Genomic DNA, 18,663 nt, shown 5'->3' with positions numbered 1-18,663 from the left:
GCCTTTCTCCACCCCCCCACCCCCAAACTGTTTATTAGGCAAGTCTCATTTTGGAAGTCAATTTGGAGAAGAGAGTAGTGATTTTAAACACAACATTAAAACCCATTTCAGGTATTGTTCACAGTCTGTAAGGGCTCAGTCCATGAGAGGGCTGCCCAAGAGCAGACTGCACAAAGCTGCTGCCTTAGAAATCTTTGTCTGTTGCAATGATTCCCATCAAAATTAAGTACACCACAAAATCATTCTTTATAAAACTGCTAAGCAGCCATCCACATTAATGAAAGCTTGTAAGAGCAGCACTTGACAAACATGAAATAAAAGTAACAATTTAACTCACAAACATTATAATGCCAGAGTAAATGTGCTCCTTAGTCCAAGATAAACAGCTCCACTCCTGGTTCTGAAGAATGCTGATGCTATTCTGCCATCTGTCCCACGTTTTTTGCATTCTAGCTAACTGCATGCCCAACAAGGAATGAGCTGCACCACCAAACTGTCTGTATTTAATAAAAAAGAGCCTGCATGGTTTGCTAAAACTGCTTGTTTTGCTTGGCAAAAAGGAAAAAAGGTAATCTACCAATTAAATTCATCACCAAAGCAATTTACTTGCCATTTTGTTTAGGCCTTATATAAACCTTTGTTTTGCAGATCCCAGATACTTTAAACACAACCACTAAAATCTGAAACCAGATAATGAAACAACAGAACAACTGCTACCACTGAATTTAAAGTCATGTCAGCCTCTTTACTGAGGCAAAATTCCATTCAACTCCTCCCAAAAGTTGCAGCTTGGGCATTCCTTTTCTCTCAACATACCATAGAGAAAGACATGAATCAGTAAAATTTAGGCAAATTTTTAACTTTTAAAAATCTGATTTTACCGTTCGTTTTACTGTGATATATTTTACCAGATAAAGATAATTTGAAATTTTGATCATATACAATGAAATAAGAGCAAAGAGGCCCTAAAACACAGGAAGGATTTCACTGAAGCCTTTGGAAAGTGAATGAGCTGCTTTGTCTGTTTTATGTACAACAATTAAGGCTACAGAACAATTTCAAGGCAGCCACACTTTCTTAGCATAGCTGGATGAAGTGGAAAGATAAGGATAATATTTATATTAATGAGAGACAAAAATTTATACTGTGGAGCTTTTAATTTATGGATATAGTTTTTTACACAGACTTGATCTATTCTCTACCCTGTATCAATCTTATTCTTTGTATCAGTTATCAATTCCCCAGAAAATAATTTGGGAGAAAAAATACAAGCAATCCTGTTTAAAGATGATGGAAAAGGGATTCATGTCAAGACACATTGAACCCAAAATCTTCCCCTGAATAACTGCTCACTTGGATAGAATTTGTTTTTAAATAAAACCTGCTCTCTCTGGTATTGAGACATTCTGCTTTCCAGCTGGCATAGCCCTGCACATCACTGAGACTGCAGGGGTCTAAACAGGCTCTAGAACTGCAACAGCAGAATGCCTTTGGTGTTTCTGCTTTCCAGGGTTTGTGCCACTTGCAAACACTACTAGCAGGTAGTTTCTCTCATGAGATACATCCCTGATAAGAATATCAATTATATTCCTGGTAAGAATACAAAAGCACACCAGATTAAGAGCACAAAAACTAGGAAAATCAATACAAGCAGTTTACAGCAGATTATTTATTGGTGCAAAATTGTCTTGTGTTTATGCTTGCAGTTTTTCAGTATCTCTGACAGATTTTAAGGAATATTTAGATGCCTAAAAATAGTTGCAGTGTATCTCCTTGCACTTTTGAGAGAGCATCTAATTGAACAATGTTTCCAGTCATTTTAAAATCTAGCCTGTAAACCAGGCTCTTAAATCTTGTGCTGTGCACATTACTACAAAACTCCATTGCAGAATGACTATTTTTATGGAAATGCCTATTTTAAAGGAAATACAGATTTATTTACTATTACCATTTAGTATGTAAATGTATTTCCATTATCAAGGATTCTGAGGAACCTCCTCTTCTTACCTGTATTAGGATCTTTTACTACAATGTCAGAAATCTCAAAGAGTTTGAGAGGCAAGGGCATCTTTCTGTTGGCAGCAATAGTTTTCAGCAGCCCAGGAAGGAGGGTTGTACGTGCCACCTGCAGGACAAACAGAGATACTGCAAGTCAAATACCTTCCAAAATAGCTTGTTTTCTTCTTTTTTTTTTTTTTTTTGTTTTGCCCATTAGTAACAAGAATTTAAAAGTAGTCAAGTGCAAATACTGCACTTATCTCTTATGTTTAAGCAACTTTGATTTGGAATTATTAAACCTGGATATGTACATTCTCTCTGTGCTCTATATACTGGATTTTCTCAGAGAGTTTATATGTGAGCTTAAGAACTGGTACCATTTCACAGGTGGCTGAGTTGCAGTGCAGGGTAGAAAAATAATATAGAAAGTAAAAATAAGTCCCATAAATTTACTCTCACTTATACAAAAGACAAAATTTAAGTGCTATTTTGGAAATATCAAGTGTTACCTAAAATGTTATCTTTATACTATAGGAAAAAGCTATGTAATATTCAGTCATGGACACCTGAAAGATATAGAAAAAGTGCTCAAAGAACCAAGCAAGAGACAATCGTTCCTGTGAATGTATCTGTAAGAACAGTAACATTTCCTGTGTTCTTCATTCAAATACTTCCTTTGAATTGCACCTTTTTTATCTGTCAAACTAGAAGAGTCTGATTCAGTAAAGCTAATGTAAGAGGGGTGGCAGTGACTCTGTTCCTTGACTGCAGGTTAAAAGTCACTATGTGCTCAGCCACAATTACCTCTTATGTTTGTTCATGCAGCATTTCTGCCTATTTATCCTACTTTTCTTAACCAATGAGGAGTTCCAGCTGCACACTCAGTGTAGGATGGACCATGGCATCATCCTGCCCTTCCCTTGCTGGCAGAGTACAGGGGATGGGAAGAGTCATCCTGCAAATCTCATCCCAGCTACCATCTAAAGCTGGAAGTTTGTAGTGCATCACAAAGAGCAATCCTTCCCAATTTTCAGCAAGGCCTTCTAATTTGAAAAGATTGAAGCTATTTTTGCCACAATGAATTGTCCATCCAATACTAACCCTGGAAGAACAGGAGTCTGAAATTCTATCTGGCTAGAGGAGCTGCCATGTTTTCTCTTTTTGTTCACACTTCATCATTTGTTGGGGTACATTCTATGTTGCTCACTATAATCACCATGCTAAATGACAGAAATGAACAGGTGGTAATGGTCTAAACAGGTTCCAGCAGTGTCCTGCATGACTGCTTATTTGTGGTACCAAATAAAACATGTGCAAAAATTCTGTTCCTGAATCTCAGAGCAGCAGAAGACTGTCATCAATATTAGACAAAAATTCTAGGAATGTATTTCAGAAACTCAGAGAAATCAGGTGTACTGAATGACTTAAGGGGAGAAAACCACAAATCACAAAATATTAATACCTCAGGCTCCTGAAACTTTTCAAAACCCTTCTAAAGTGAGTTTACCTTTGTATTTCTTAGGCTAGAAAAAATAAAAGCGGCCTCTAAATTTATGTTCCTTGAAAACTAAAGAAAGCATCTTAAAAAAAAAAACCAACACTTGAAAAGGAATATAAAACCTATGGGTATACTCTTTGGTATTTTCAGAATTGTTGACAATACCATACTTGAGCTCTCATTTTCTGCTCTAGCTAAAATCAAAGGATCTGGAAAGGAGTACTAAAATACTTCAAGAGCATCACATATTAGAAAAACAAAACCAAACCAAGAGTAATAATGATCAATATTCAAAAAAAGCAACCCAAATGTTTCCTACCCAAAACCTCAGGAAGTTTAGAGATTGCCAAGTCTAATAGTTCCTTCTATGTAGAACAGGTTTTCTAGATGAGCAGCTGATCCAACTGGGATTTTCTGCAATAAAACTGCTCAGTTTTGCCACATTATAGCACACAGAGCATGGTACTTTGCTATCTTGAAAAGCTGATATTATTTCACACAGGAAGAGAGATTGCTCAGTGGAGTCACAGCAGATAACACGTTCAGCACATAAGTTACACAAGCTCTTTAATGCAGGAAACATGGCTTATAGTTTATAAATTATTTCCTGTAGGTTCCTTGCTCTCCTTTTTAAAATATAGACTCCATGACAATATTGTTTCAAAATGTAAATGATCTCACCTGAAATTCTGTTGTTTTGGGGTTTGCTATCAGTACGGCATTTGTTGCAGAGATGTCCATGCCAAGTTTATCTGCAATATCTTCTTGAGAACACTGAAAATGAGATAAAAAGCTATCAGGGTCAAGTAGTTAAAACAGACTGTAGCCAATGATGAAATCTGCTATCAAGAATGAACAATGGAACTGTAGCACTGCCCCACAATATATTCTCCCCCATGTAACACTCATACACAAAATAAGCCCTAATCTTAAGACTAAGTAAGCAAACTGGTTTATTTACAAGTATTAATTACTAAATAAAATAAATAAATAAATGTTTATTTATGCTTATGTCACAGATTGTTGTCATTTATTTTAACAACAGAGTCAGATTCTGCACCCTGACTTGCAGTGGGTGAAGTATTTTATTCTGAAGATAGCACTTGTAGAGGGACACTTATATAAAGTGCAGTACTGTCGATGAAAAACAGCTCATATGGCCAAACCTTCAATTTTCAGAGCTGTGTAAGATTCTTGTAGTTAGTTCAATTTTTGGTGTTGAAGTGTTTTTAAAGCCTGTATCCTAAAGGTGTATTTTTAAGCTGGTCAGTAAAACAAAAGGCATTCACTTTATCAGGCTCAGCCAATGTCTGTGCACATAGTGCAATAGATGCTACTTCTAAGATCCACACTTCAGATTTCCAGAATTTATAGCTTTATTAGAGTAATAGTGAAACCAGCAGCAGACTAGGCATGTAATTGAGGATTTGCTTGTGTACTGCAGTCTCCCAGAAGTGTTCCCTTTGCACTGGCAGCACTCACAAAGTGTGTTGATAAACCAACTGTGAGAAAAATGAGCAGATGATACCATCTGAAAAAGTGGATTATTAAATAATCAGTTAAAAAAAAATCCCAAATAAAACAAGGAACGCTGACCTTATGAGGAGAGAACTGTGTTAAACAGTTTTCAGATGTGTATCTAAACTACAGCATGTTACTGTGATTTAACTAAATGCATTCTGGCTAAACTGGAGCTCCTCACAGAAGGCAATGTTACTGTGTACAAGTGTAATTTGGGGCTCTAACCAAGAAACAGATTGAGTGCACAAATACATACAGAATGTTGCAGCATAAATTATATCAAAATTATCGAAGTCATAAGCCTCACACTGATATTTTAATAAAGTGCTGGGGACACAGCAGACTGTGAGTTTCATCCTGCTACAGCAGAAATACAAATATGAAATGTGATACCACGACATACTGCATGACCTTCCACAATTCTGCTGTTGCAGTTCATAAAGGTTCTCACTTGTAGAAATGTGATATATTAAATGTTCCAGATATATTACTTATTTGGTGCTGGAAAAAAATGAACTATGTGCTCAAATAACCAAGCAAGAGTGCAGCACTCAAAAATGAATAATGAATTAGGAAATACTAATTTTGGATAATAATATTAATGGGTAAAGAAAAACTTTAAAAGCTTGATTCATGTACTGTTTCCTCAACATGGTAGTAACCACAGGCCTGACCTCTGTCAGATATTAGCACTGCAGGAGGCAATAAAATTTATTGTCCTGGTTACTTAAATGAACTAACAACCAAATATTAAAACTGGAATATATTTCTCAGAATGAGATCAAATTTTGCTTTTAAAGCTCTATGAAATCTGAAGGTGTTAAAATTTTATTTAGTCCATTCAAATTACCAAATCTGGTTTTAATACCTGAACTTTTCAATTGCCAGAAATGTTTTAGGAGCCTGAAATGCTGCGTCTTAAAATATTCGAGTAAATTAGTAAAAAATAATCTGTGAGCAGATCACTCTTTCTCTTAAGAGGTTGTGTACTTTCAAGAATTTATACCTCAGGCCATCTAGTGAATTTTAGGCTCAGGAAGAAGGTGAGAAATTCCACGGAGATTTTAGTAGCAACATGTGATGGTAGCTCCCCATATGCTAAAATGTGCACAAATTGGACATTCAGGCAAAGGCTGTGAGCAGATCTTGCAACAGAAAGGATTTTTTAAAATGCATAGTATATTTTCAATAGCTGCTTATGCCAGTCTCCCTATATTTGGATGGCATGGAAGCATGTTTAACTTTTTTGTTTTTAATATGAGATCAAGTTCTCTGATCCAGTTCACAACTAAGGGGTATGAGCATGACAAAGATGTTGTTTCCTACTGTACATTCCATTTTAGTACAACAATCCTGCTGTATAATTTACATAGCACAAATTATGGCATCAGTTAGTACCAGAGAGTACTAACTAATTAGAGTCCTAATTCATGGCCAGACTATTGGCACGGCTGTAACAAATAATACCTAAAACCAGCACAAACAATTCTGTATTTTTTATCTCTATTTGTAACCTATATACTATATATCTATTTGTTATCTATATTCAAAACCCTACCTGTGGTGAAATTTACAAAGGATGTCCCCTTAGTGTCTGTGCATTGTAATTTTTTTATGGGTATTCTTAAAATGAGCTCTTTGCAGACTGAATTATCTAATGCAAGGAATTGTGGACAAATGATAGCACTAAAGAAAAATATAGAAACAGGTAAATCTCAATACACTGTAGGAAAACTCACCAGAAAGGACTAAATTCTCATGTTGGTTTTCCACATTATTGAATTATGATGAATTTACATCTGGTGACCAAAGTCTTGAGAGAGATTTGCTGTCTTACAATTTCATCCTATCAAGTTAAACTAAAACCAGTCTTTCAGCAGCTATTTCCCTCTCTATACTTAGAACTACATACCACATTAACAATGACTCATTTAATTTTTCTGACCTACAAACTCTTCAAAAATTATACTGTGATTCCAAAGCCCTTGTAAACAATCAGCTGCCAAAACTGTACTGGATAATACTGGTACATTTATACAACAAGATATCCTCAGACCACCCTCTGCAGTTTTGATTGCATCACTATTTGAACATGCAATTAAGAAAAATATGAAATCAGTGTAATATACCAGGGCAAAAGTGAGTGCTTCAGTGAATCCAGCAGCTGCCAAGTCCAGTCTCAGAAGTTCTGTGAGCTTATTGAGGGGGAGCTAAAATGAAACAGAACAGTTTTCAGCTTCCACCTAAAAGCATTTTGCTATTCTCTCCCGAGGTGATTCTGCCTGTTACATGATGGTGAATTCGCTAGGGAGGGACTATGCTGTGTGCTTAAAATTTTTGAAAGCATTAGCCAGCTGCCTTTAGGCTTGCCTGAGGAAATGAATCTCCCAATTAGAGATTTAATATGGGCTCCCTACTTAAACCCTGCCTTTTTTCAAGTACCAGCAACCACTGGTCTTAGACTTATTCAAATCAGTGGGGCATCTGTTTTGTATCCCATCCGTGGTAAATACTTCTCAAGGCAAAGCATGTCAAAATATTTAATTCCTAGGTTCTGTTTTCCCCAAAGCCCTTCTGGCATGCAGCAGTCATTTACTGACAACAGAGCATTCATTTGAAGGGGCAATCTTACTTGATTAGCTATGGTGTACGTTTTCGGGATCACCATCTGAATGTTGTTATAACCATAAGCTATTGCTGCATCTTCTACGATATCACAGGCATGGATAATGTCTGCTCTGGTAGGAGGGATTTCAACCTCTAGATGGTTCCCATTCCCTGTGACGTGTGACTTCAAACACATCCTAGTCAGCAGCTTTGCCAGGTTTGATGGAGTTTCACTGAAACAAAACAAGAGAGTGGTAATTTATGGATTTTGCACTGTATTGACTGACTTTGTAAAGTAATCAATGTCTTTTCTGCATTGCCTCATATCCTGAAGAATCTGCAAGTGCTTTATGGACTGTACACAGACTTAGCATTCAAAGAGAATCAGCTCAGATTCTCACTCATGAGATGCTGTTTTTCCTTTACTTCATAACAGTTGTGTGAAGCCAAAATCATTCACTTTTTCTGAAAGCAAGGGACTCTGTTAGAGTGTCAATCTAATTACCCAAGATAATCCCTGAATTTTTGATAAATTAAAAAAAATATTTTGATAAATTGAAAAAAAACCTCAGTCTAAATATTTTTAAAACAATACACCAATCAATGTCTTCTAGTACCTTTGTCATGGTTAAACAAAACTATGTTTTCATTTGCAGTAACACACCTGATTCCTACTTTCTTGTTAATGTATTCAGGTTTCACCTTCTCTGTTCGATAAGCCAGCTCCTAAAAAGAAAGACAAAGATTTTAAGCATACACAGTGCCTGCCATTTCTACCTAAGAGGATTCAATCTCAGTAATCTAGCTTCTAATTGAAGAAGACAAATGTGGAATATTAGGCTGTATTTAGCATTCTAAAGTTAACAGGATTGTTGAATGTAGTATGTGATGCAAAAGCTGTTCCTGGTTAAGCTGGAAGGGCGAATGCAGCATGAAATCCCTGTTATTGAAACTTCCGATAATTTCTGGTATATTCAGGTAACAGAGTCACTGAAAGTTTCTGGTGAACAGTTCATCCTAAGTCAAAGCCCTAAAGCACAGAATGGTCATGCATGAGATCTCATGGTCTTGTATAGATCAAATGACTTTTAGGGGGAAAAGGAAGGAAAACTTTCTATTTCTTTACTGGCACACAAATATCTACCAGTATTTTATTTAGCAAGTGTGCAATGTAGTTAAGGAAGTTATTTTGTATGCATTTATGTATTTCATGTGTTTCTAAACTTCTCAATCTACAAATCCTTAAAAACCATAGGCTCTGAAACTTGGGGAATTTTTTCTCTGTTTTATCTAGGGAAGCTGCTTTGGTTACTGCAGAGAATTCTGTCCTGAATATCTTTTCAGGATTCTACATCTTTCCTCTGGTGATTAAAACTGACATTGTGAAAACAAAAAGCTAAAATGAAACTAGAAAACCTCTCAGCAAAACTGAATTTCTTTCCCTCTAAACAGTCTGTACTCCCTTGTTTTATCTGACTTTATGAACTCAACCAGATCTGTCTTCAGTTACTTTCAGGAAACAGGAGGAATTGCTTTCTTTATACCTATTAAGAGAATAAAAATGTAAGACTCCATTACTGTAAAAAGGTCTGTCTGGGGCTCTGAACTGAAGTCAACATTCTGCCTTTAAGACCTTTACATAGTTAGTGTCTGTAAAGTGAAAGACTGAAAAATGCAGTGTTACAAGGTTATTTTAACTGAAGGGCATTAAAGCTTCTAGATCTGATAAGTACATTATGCTGAGGCTGATTTCAGTTGTCCATAGGCTTGAGGACCTCTCCCTGAATTTATTTGTCCTGATTTGGAACATGTAGGTTTTTAAAGCTTTAGACACAGATGATGACCTTTGATTTGTTCCTGAAAAAGTTCCTGTCACAGGCACTCTAAACTATAATAGTGTATTTTTAACCTCATCATAATTCAATGGAGCTTCAGAACGACTTTTCTAGACAAGGAGAAGCTGGAGTTATTTTTTGTGGGGTTAGAGGTTCTGACTCACTAATATAGAGAAAGTGCCAAGCTGGGTTTTTACACTACACCTCACAACCAGCACATACTGCCACTGCAGGAAAAGAAACCAATGTCACTTTTATCAAACTTAGTGTAAATGAAGCCCTGTCCCTAAGGACACAGAGATATCCTAATGCTGTGCTTACCGGATAGATGTGGGTCTTCCCATTGGGATAAACCACTTCTACTGCTTCAACACTGAGAGAGACAGAAAAATGTAAGAAAAACTGTTTTTAACACATGGCCCAAATGTAATGTCTCTCTGCCTGGAGATTCATACTCACGTGAATGGCTTCTCACAATATTCACTGAACATCGTGACTATGACATCAAGAACAATTTTTGCCTACAAAGCAAACACAATCATCACATTGAAATCTGTCATCTATTTGTGTTGAAGTAGACAAAACATCTTAACAAAAAACAGGGAAAAATATCTCATCTTAAACCCTCTTCATTCTATTCTAATTTCCTAGCAGTCTAGAATACTAGATTGAATTTTAAAAAATATTTTCCTTCTGCTGCAGACATTTGTGAAAAAGCTTGCAAATCTTTAGTTTTCAAGGTCCTGAAGCCTTTGTGCATCTTTCCTAAACTCTGCTATTTAGAAACACAGGGTTTTTATTACCATTTGGACCTGGGTCTCCCTAACCTTCTGTCTAATTAGTCATTTTGCTGAAGCTCAAGTGAGAATGGACAGGCTGAAGGACTGCATTGTTTAGCAATACATTAACAAGTACCCTTGTTTGCAATTTTTTTTTGTTTTATAATTAATATTTTAAGAGATTAGAATAATGAAATGCAACAATGAGATTCAGATTAACTCCTCAATCCACAAAGGGGTTTTTTGATGCCTGACAGTGTAATTTCCTTTGTTCAAACAGAACAAAACTATATTTATTTTTACTATATTTACAAGCAGTAGCAAGAAACATTTATTAGTCTGCTTAGAAGCCATTCCCCAACATGCAAATTTATTTGTGTTGTTAACATTTCATTTTGCAGTAGGGTAAGTCAAAAGCAGTTTTTCTCTTGAGCATCAAGTTGAATGCACAGCCTGTATTCAAGAATAGGCAATTATAACTGGCTTTCATGCTTCAGCTTTGAGTTACAGAATTTACATATGGAAAGACTTGAATTTAGCAATTATTTGTATGGTATCCCTGCTTGATAAAGATAACTATGTAGAAAAATCCTTGTCTTTCTTTCCTCAGCCCAAATTTTCAGTAGGAGACAAAAATGAATCTTTAGAAAGAGTATTCTGCCAAAACAGGAAGTATTAGTAAATAAGTATTAGTAAATTTTGCTCTTTTCTAACCCTTTCAGATTTAGAAAAGTGCTCAAAAAGGAGTCAGTCTGTAATTTATTTGAATTATTTTTTCATACAAGCTGAAGTCAACATAAAGATACAGAAAAATCCGAATTCAGTGAAAACACAATCTACAGAGCAAGCCTGAAATTGTTTCCAGGAAATTCCACAGTCCAAAATCTTTTGCATTGGAAGTTGGCTCCATACAACAGCAAGGTGTTTACTGTAGGTCTTTGTATTGGAGCTCCATTATACACAAGGAAAACAATTATGTTAAAGCATATCAAAGCAGGAAAGATTAATTTACCTTTGTAATATCTGTGCCTGTACATTCAATAAACACATTTCTGGTATTTAGGCTTATTTTTGTATGATCTCCTAAAACATGTGAAAACAAAAACATGTTAAGAAATATTAGTTTTATTGCAATAGCAATGATACTGATTCATTTAGTGTCAGAAAGATCACTGTCATTTTCCACAGCTTAAAAAAGCCACTATCTACTGCACCAACATTCACAACTGTTGGCAGAATAGCAGCTCTTTTTATTTTTGAAATTATGAATCAAATAAAAGGAAAAAGGCAGATCAGACACACTGACTGGGTAGTGCTTTACACTGCAAGACACGAGGATTTACAGGTACCCTGGCACTCAGCTGGAAAAGCCAGCTAACAGAACAGTGGCCATCTGCTGTTAGCAAAGGGCTCTGCACTGCCACAGCATCCCATCTTCCCTGGCTTTAGTCTCACATTTGCATCACCTGTGTGATGCATGTCATTTCCTTGGGCAGGAATAACTGAAATGGTCTTTAAAAAGTGATGTAGACTAATGACCATCAATAGCCATTCTTTGGGCTCCTGACACTGTTTGCTGATACCTTGTAAGTTGCTTTACAGCAGTGATTCAGGTCCTAGTATGGGTCCCTTCTAGGCATGAATTTGCTTTTCTATACTGGGAGTTATGATGTGTGCACCCAAGCATATCCTTGTTGCACTCAAAAATTTTCTTGTCTGGAAGAAGTACCTGAAGTGTCTCTTTTGCAAACTGGATGTGAAAGGTCCCCAGTAGCTGGTTCCCTACAAAAGTGGGGTCTGTTAGTAAGCCACAAGCAATCTGGAGCAGCTGTACAGAAATCTCATTCTGCCTGTTAGGTACAGATGGGCAGTGCACACCTGGAGTGAATCCCATGCAGGAATGGGCACACACAGCCCTAGAACAGTGTGGGATCATGCCAAATCCAGTCTTTGTCCTTCTTGCCATTCTTTGCACCATTCATTAATGTAGATGCACCCCACAAGAGCCAAAGAAAGGATGTGGATGTAAATGAAAATTCCTGCTTCCTTTGTTTGACCCTGATTTAGCTTCTCTGTTGTTTTAGTTTCCTATCTCAGAAATTAGGTCACAGCCACACTGGAAGTTAGGGGCACCAGAGATCTTAGGACTGAGGGATCTTGTACCCCCTTACAGCTGTGCTGTACCTCTTTGCAGATGGAATGTATTCAGCATCTCTGGAATCACTTCAAAGCAAGCCTCTGAAGCCTTCACTTCAGTGCTTGTAGATAATCCAAACAACCAATACAGATGTTTGCATTGCATATCTGCTTAAAAAGCACCTCTGACCTGGAAATCTCTCGTAGATACTGTTCTCTAAAGCAGTGGCAGGTGTTAAATTTAGCTAAAACGTTTTAATTGATTAATTATAAACAATATGCAGTGTTATATATGGAACACCCCCAAGCTGGAATGAGCCTGACAAAGAAGTAACAGGCACAGTGGTTGACAAAACCTTAAATTCAAAACAGTTCCTGTTACCAGACCCTGCCAGAGAGTTTGAGCTGCCTTTTAAGAAGATTTGGGTTAGCTGGATAAGGTCTATTAGGAAGCATACATCCAAAGAGATTATCTCTGCAGATTTATTGGTCAGTGTAGGCAAATTTAGTGATTCCTGACCTATGTTTCAGTATATAGGTATACTGCATTATCTTTCTTTAAGGAGTAATTCTTGTCATACCATTACATGGCCTTAGTAAACCTGGTTCTCAAAAATCATCCATAGTTTCTTTTGCATTCAGAGGAAACCCATGTTTAGAAACAATGAAAAAAAAGTCTAGACCAATTTATTCCTTTTAAGCAATTAAAGCCTCTTGAAATCACTTAGTGTGATAGCAGTAGGATCCATAAAAACTAGTTCCCATAGCTGATAAGCTCCCTGCTGTGACCTTATAAAATGGAATACAAAGTTACAGTTACCAGTTACAGTTACCAGCTTACAAAATAATTTCTTGCAGGCTTCTTTTAGCTAAAGAAAATGCTTTCCTAAGGAAAGTTACTGTCACAAGGAACTTTATTGGGTGGAGGAAGAGTACCAGAAGCTCAATGCAGAGGTTTGCAGTAGGACTTTTACACCCTTCTGATGAAGAGAAAAAGAAACACTGGTAGCCTAGGGAGGGAATAAAAAATTTGACTATCTTTAAACTAAAAGAAGGAAAGAAGACTTCATGAAATTGTAAATGAAATAATTTTAAGAAAATGTCATAATCCCTACAACACATCAGTGCTTGTGTCAGACACTAATCCACAGACAAAACAGCAGTACAAAGCAGTCACAAATTAAACTTACCATTGATGATTGGTGGCATGGACAGAACAACCCCATTGCTGTCATAAATGACAGGATAACGTGGCTTGTTCTCAATCAGGTGCAAATAGTGCCGAAGGTGGCTGTCAGTCTGGAGAAACAAAGCACAGCCTGAAGTCACTTCAGCTCACAGGTGAACTTCCATAAGAGCCACAGTCCTTTGGTGAGTGATTAAGGGGAATTTTGAGGGTGGGAAGGGATTGGGTTAGAGTTAAGTACTGCACTAGCAAAGGGTGCTTGCTCCCAGCAGCAGGAAAAGTTTGAAATGAGAGAACTGGACTTTTGTTTTCTTCAGAAGTGCTGAAGATTAAGGATTCTCTCAAACATATGTAGGCCACACTACCCTTGTTCACTACAGCAAACATTGCCAAATATCCTTAGTCTATAGGAGCTCTTCTAAAAGTGATAAAAATTAGCACTGCAATACTTTTAGTTACAAATTGCTGGATACTGACATATTTATACCTAAATTTGAATCAAGATTTACATTTGTCCTAATGACATAAGTATGTTCTGCACCAAAAACCTAATTTCCTTCTAGTCTCTCTTGTTTCTGAGCTCTCTCACTCTTTAGTCAGAGATACTTGAGGATTTGTCTCTGTGGCCAGTATGTGTGTTCCAGCAGAGCTGTAAATTGTAATAAAATAAATTTGTGATAAATAATATTATTTTCAAATGCTTGCCTAATATGCAGTTGGGTAAATAATCCAACATCTTCCCCAAGTAAACTGGACAAATGAAAGTAATGTTAAAAAATCTGGTAATATCTACCCAAAATTTTTCCTACCCGTGTACACCAAATATTTATACATAGATAAATACACAAGTCTTTTACAGTATTATTAAGAGCATCATGAAAAGCAATCTTCATGTAGATAAACCAGAACTTTTCTACCAAACCCATTCCAAGAATTGCTCTCAGCCCCAAAATATCACAATATATCTTTCACAGACAATAAAAAATATTACCATGATAAGCAAAATATGGAATGTTCACTGGCTGATAAGCCACAGAAGATAACTGTGTTTTATTTGTAAGAACAATTTTGAATAACAAGGATATGAGAGCTACTTAGCCTTGGAAATTTATCTTCCTCATTTAGAGCAACAAGTCTGAAAAATTCCACTTACCCTATAGAGATCCATAATTTGTGAGGCTGTGTACTCCTGGGATTGATTCAAGGGCTTAAATTTAATTTCAGAAGGTGCTTTGGCTGTAAAAGTAAATGGACCAGTGATGGTGTCCAAGTCATGGGTACCTATTGCTACTAATGCTCTTCTCCTAGAAATAAAGAAGGCAAAATAATGTTTTTACTAGTGATACTTGGAGTTTTTTAGAGTATGATGCTCTACACTTCTATGCATTCACAGAGCTTACTAAAAAAAGCAGAAGGATAATTTTAACAAGCCCAGAAATTACTTGATTAATAACATTTTAATAAATATTATTATGAATAACCACACAACTGTCAAGGTAAATCCAAAGGGAATATTGCTACATACTTCTATCTCAACTGTTGAATGAACAGCTATTTATGCTGAACAATACTGGCAGCAGACAAGAACAGGTAAGGAAATGCTAAGGATCAAGAGAGCTCCTATAGAAGATTTTCCTTGGCATAACCATAACGCCTCTCTGCAATAGGGATGTGCAGTCTTAACATGGGATAAAATCATGCACACAGACACCACATACTGTTTTAAATTTAAGCACTAACCTGCAAATATTTTGGTGTAGCTTCTCCTGGAGGTCGATGAAACTGTCGTACCGGTCCTTGGTAAAAGTTATGTTTCGGAGGACGGCAGCTACAGCGTGAGGCCGGACCTGGGCAGTCTGCAATTCACAACAGCAGCATGCACATTACAAGAGAGCATCTGAAACTCTGATTAGAGCTCCATCTGAAACCTTGATTTGATCTGCTACTAGGTTCACCCAAAACAATGCCTGGTTTTCCTCCCCTCCTCATTCCTAAGAATAAACCACAATGAATAGAGATATTTAAATTTCTTCAGCCCTTGTTCTGCAAATAAGATTTCCAGTCTCACTGCTCTTACAAAATCATACTGGATATGGATCTTGCTGCTTCAGCAACTCTCAATACATTTACAAAGGTGCAGTAAACACTTTTACCTGTTCAGTGATAATCAGCCTCTGACCTTCACCCTCAGCTGGAATGATCTTTTCGAACCTAGGGAGATTTATCCTAAAACAAAACCAGAAGCAAGTCTGTAGCTGAAATGCAGCAAACTCTAGAAATGTAGCAGCAATTATATTATAGAAAACTTTCTTGATAACGTTTCTTGGCATGTAATTAGCTAACTGTGCAAATCTTGCTTTTTATGGGATGGTAAACAGATTACTGAACTAGAAAGGACAAACTCAGAAAGATAAAATTGTTGCAGAAAAGGGAAATAAATTATTTGGTTTGGTATTTACTACAAAGAATCACAAGGAGGTTTCTCTGCAGGAGTTCTTTACAGAGGATAAGTCTCAAATGGAACAGCAATTGAAAACTTTTTAGAACAGATACAAAACACAGTAACATTCTAGTCTAGTCTTTTAAAGTTATGCAATGGATCCTCTCCAGAGGATGAATCTGATCTACATACATAACCATACTCAAAATCAAAACACATAGGAAATTCTGCTCACTGTCCAGAAATGGACCCATATTTCAACAAATAACAAACAATACAAAAATCTCAGAACTCTGCCCCACCTTTCCTTAAAGACCTGCAGTCCTCGGACCAGCCCTTCCAGGCAAAGCAGATCATAGCGGTTGGCAGGGACATCAATTTTATAGAGAACAACATCAGATGCACCCTTTGCCTTTTCTTCACCTTTCTCTTTACTTATAATGTCCTTCTCAGATGTCTGAAATCAAGCAAAAATGCACTTTTAACCTGATACATCTTAACATGGACAGCAGTATGATAGTGATATGATAGGAGAAACTGTATTAATTAGAAGTTTAACACTGTAATTTGCATTTATACAGCAAATGGACACATCAAATACAAAAAATTACATAAAGCCTCAAATTCAGAAAGTAGAGCATTGTATCAAAAGAAAAACTCAGTATTATAATCTTAATTTTAAGAAAAAGTATTATAGAAGCAAGAGCCTCCAGGCTGTCAGATCCCAGTTGAGATCTGAGACCTTATTTTTGGCAATAGATTGGCAAATGACTTGTCATAATCAAATTTATTTTGAAATAAAGCATAACATACGATGTTCAGATGTTTTTTCATAAGCGTCATTAAAAGGCCAATAAATTAAAATCAAATAGAAAAACCAAAACTGGTCTACTTGAACAAGATTTGCATGGATAGAGTTATGAGGGCTAGCAAATTTCCACAAGTACAGAACCTAAATCAAAATTTTAAATATAAATTAATTACAACTCAGGTAACAATGTCCTGGACAAATAATTTTTTTGTGGATATTGCATAGATGACTGCATATCAATCAGAGCCAAACAGCCATACTTATGCTGCTAAATAAAAGAGTGCCTGAGACTGAAGGTAAGTGGCACGGAGTGCTGACCCCCAGAAAGTATTGCAATATGCCATTTTGGAATCTCTTGCTTCCCAAGCAGTAATTCTGTAAGTCTGAGGGTTTTTCCATTCAAAGCACCTGTGTTAATACAGTCCATTACAGCCCTGTACCAGGGTCTATGCTGAAAACAATGCTATACAAACAATTATCAAAAAGCAACGCTGTAACTATGCTACATCTACTCAAAAAGCAACAAATAAAAACACTACTTACAATTTCATCAAGCTCCAAACCAAATTCAAAGCAAAGTTCATCAAATTCTTCATCCGCTGTGAAGGAAAAGAGTGAATTTTGGTTAATAAACGGACCTCTGGCCTAATTTTTGTGCGTGTGTTTGGAATGTTTTCAAACAAGATAACAAATGAAATTAAAAAAAAGGAAAAGTAATTCAAAGAATTTGCTTATATTTGCATCTGAGTAGCAGCTTCTTTAGTATATATTCGATTTATTGACATGGTATTCTGAGAGTCACAAGGGAGGGCTTCTGATCTTTGGAGCTCAGCTCCTCAGCCAAGTCTGTCAGAGTAACTCTGGCCTGAATAGGTAATGAAATCAGAATGGAATAACTGGGCAGCTCCTGCCAAGTGCTCCGGTTGATGTACAGAGGCTGCACGAACTGCGCTGTGCCATGTGAGTAACACAGCCCTGGTCTGACAGTGCAGATCTGCACCGCGCTGCCTGAGCCACAGCTCTGACCCACTGCACGTCCTGAACGCTCCGCCAGCCAAGCTTAAATCTGCTTCCTGAGCCAGGAAAGGAAGACTGGCCAAAGCCACGCTATTCACTGCTCGCATTGCCTGCTTCCCCTCTTCTCTCTCCTTCTTCGTTTAACCAGATCCCAAAACACAGGGAAACTCCAGCCACAAACCGCCATGTGGACACGCGTGTGCAGTTTCCCGAGAGATGTGGCTCAAAGCACTGTGTGTCGGGGCGATGGGCTGAAGGGGGCAGGGGCAACACATGGCTGTGCCCGGCGTGCCGAGGGCTGGCGAGGAGCAGGGGGCGGGAGAGCCAGCGGCGCTCAGAGGCCTGAGCTTCCCCGAGAGCCCCGGCGCAGCCCCGGGACGGGCAGGGCACGGAGGGCGCGGCCGCCGGCACCGAGCGCGCTCGGGGCTTCGCTCCGGCCGGGGCGGGCAGCGGCTGAAGCACCGCGGAGACGGCAGCCCGGGGGTCGCGGTGCGGGGCGGGCGCGTCCCGCAGCGCGGCGGGGATGCGAGCACTCACTGTAGCTCCTGCCCAGAGCCCGGAACAGCAGCTCCCGCTTCACGCTGACGGTCGGCATGGCGGCCCGGGCCCGGCTGCGCCTGCGCCGCGCTCCCGCCAGGCCCCGCCGCGCTCCCGCCGCGCTGCCCGCGGGCCGCCCTCAGACCCGCGCCGCGCCCGCCGCCCCCGCGCTCCCGAGCCCTGACACCGCGCCCGGCCAGCGGCGGCTGCTCCCATCCCGGCCTGCGCTGGGGAACGGGCGGGCGGCGCGCCCGGCCCCGGCAGCGCGGCGGGCACCTACGGCCGTGACATCAGCGCG

At 38.3% G+C, this 18,663-nt stretch overlaps 1 protein-coding gene across 1 annotated transcript in view; it reads right to left on the bottom strand.

Annotated features, from left to right (window-relative positions):
• The window catches only part of FARSB (phenylalanyl-tRNA synthetase subunit beta), a 36,960-nt gene extending 18,333 nt beyond the window's left edge, over nucleotides 1-18,627 (bottom strand). The window contains exons 1-15 of the mRNA XM_079315662.1: nucleotides 18,366-18,627; nucleotides 17,355-17,410; nucleotides 16,303-16,457; nucleotides 15,714-15,786; nucleotides 15,301-15,416; nucleotides 14,714-14,864; nucleotides 13,565-13,673; nucleotides 11,251-11,321; nucleotides 9,919-9,980; nucleotides 9,781-9,832; nucleotides 8,289-8,350; nucleotides 7,650-7,857; nucleotides 7,147-7,227; nucleotides 4,178-4,270; nucleotides 2,008-2,125 (exon numbers count right to left, since the gene is read on the bottom strand). Coding sequence (XP_079171788.1) covers nucleotides 2,008-2,125; nucleotides 4,178-4,270; nucleotides 7,147-7,227; nucleotides 7,650-7,857; nucleotides 8,289-8,350; nucleotides 9,781-9,832; nucleotides 9,919-9,980; nucleotides 11,251-11,321; nucleotides 13,565-13,673; nucleotides 14,714-14,864; nucleotides 15,301-15,416; nucleotides 15,714-15,786; nucleotides 16,303-16,457; nucleotides 17,355-17,410; nucleotides 18,366-18,423 — 1,465 coding nt within the window. The 5' untranslated portion in view covers nucleotides 18,424-18,627. The remainder of the gene's footprint in view (nucleotides 1-2,007; nucleotides 2,126-4,177; nucleotides 4,271-7,146; nucleotides 7,228-7,649; nucleotides 7,858-8,288; nucleotides 8,351-9,780; nucleotides 9,833-9,918; nucleotides 9,981-11,250; nucleotides 11,322-13,564; nucleotides 13,674-14,713; nucleotides 14,865-15,300; nucleotides 15,417-15,713; nucleotides 15,787-16,302; nucleotides 16,458-17,354; nucleotides 17,411-18,365) is intronic.
• Between the last annotated feature and the right edge of the window lie 36 nt (nucleotides 18,628-18,663).

The sequence above is a fragment of the Erithacus rubecula genome (genome assembly GCF_903797595.1).
Source record: "Erithacus rubecula genome assembly, chromosome: 11".
Lineage (NCBI taxonomy): Eukaryota > Metazoa > Chordata > Aves > Passeriformes > Muscicapidae > Erithacus > Erithacus rubecula.
This window is presented reverse-complemented; position numbering and strand designations above follow the sequence as displayed.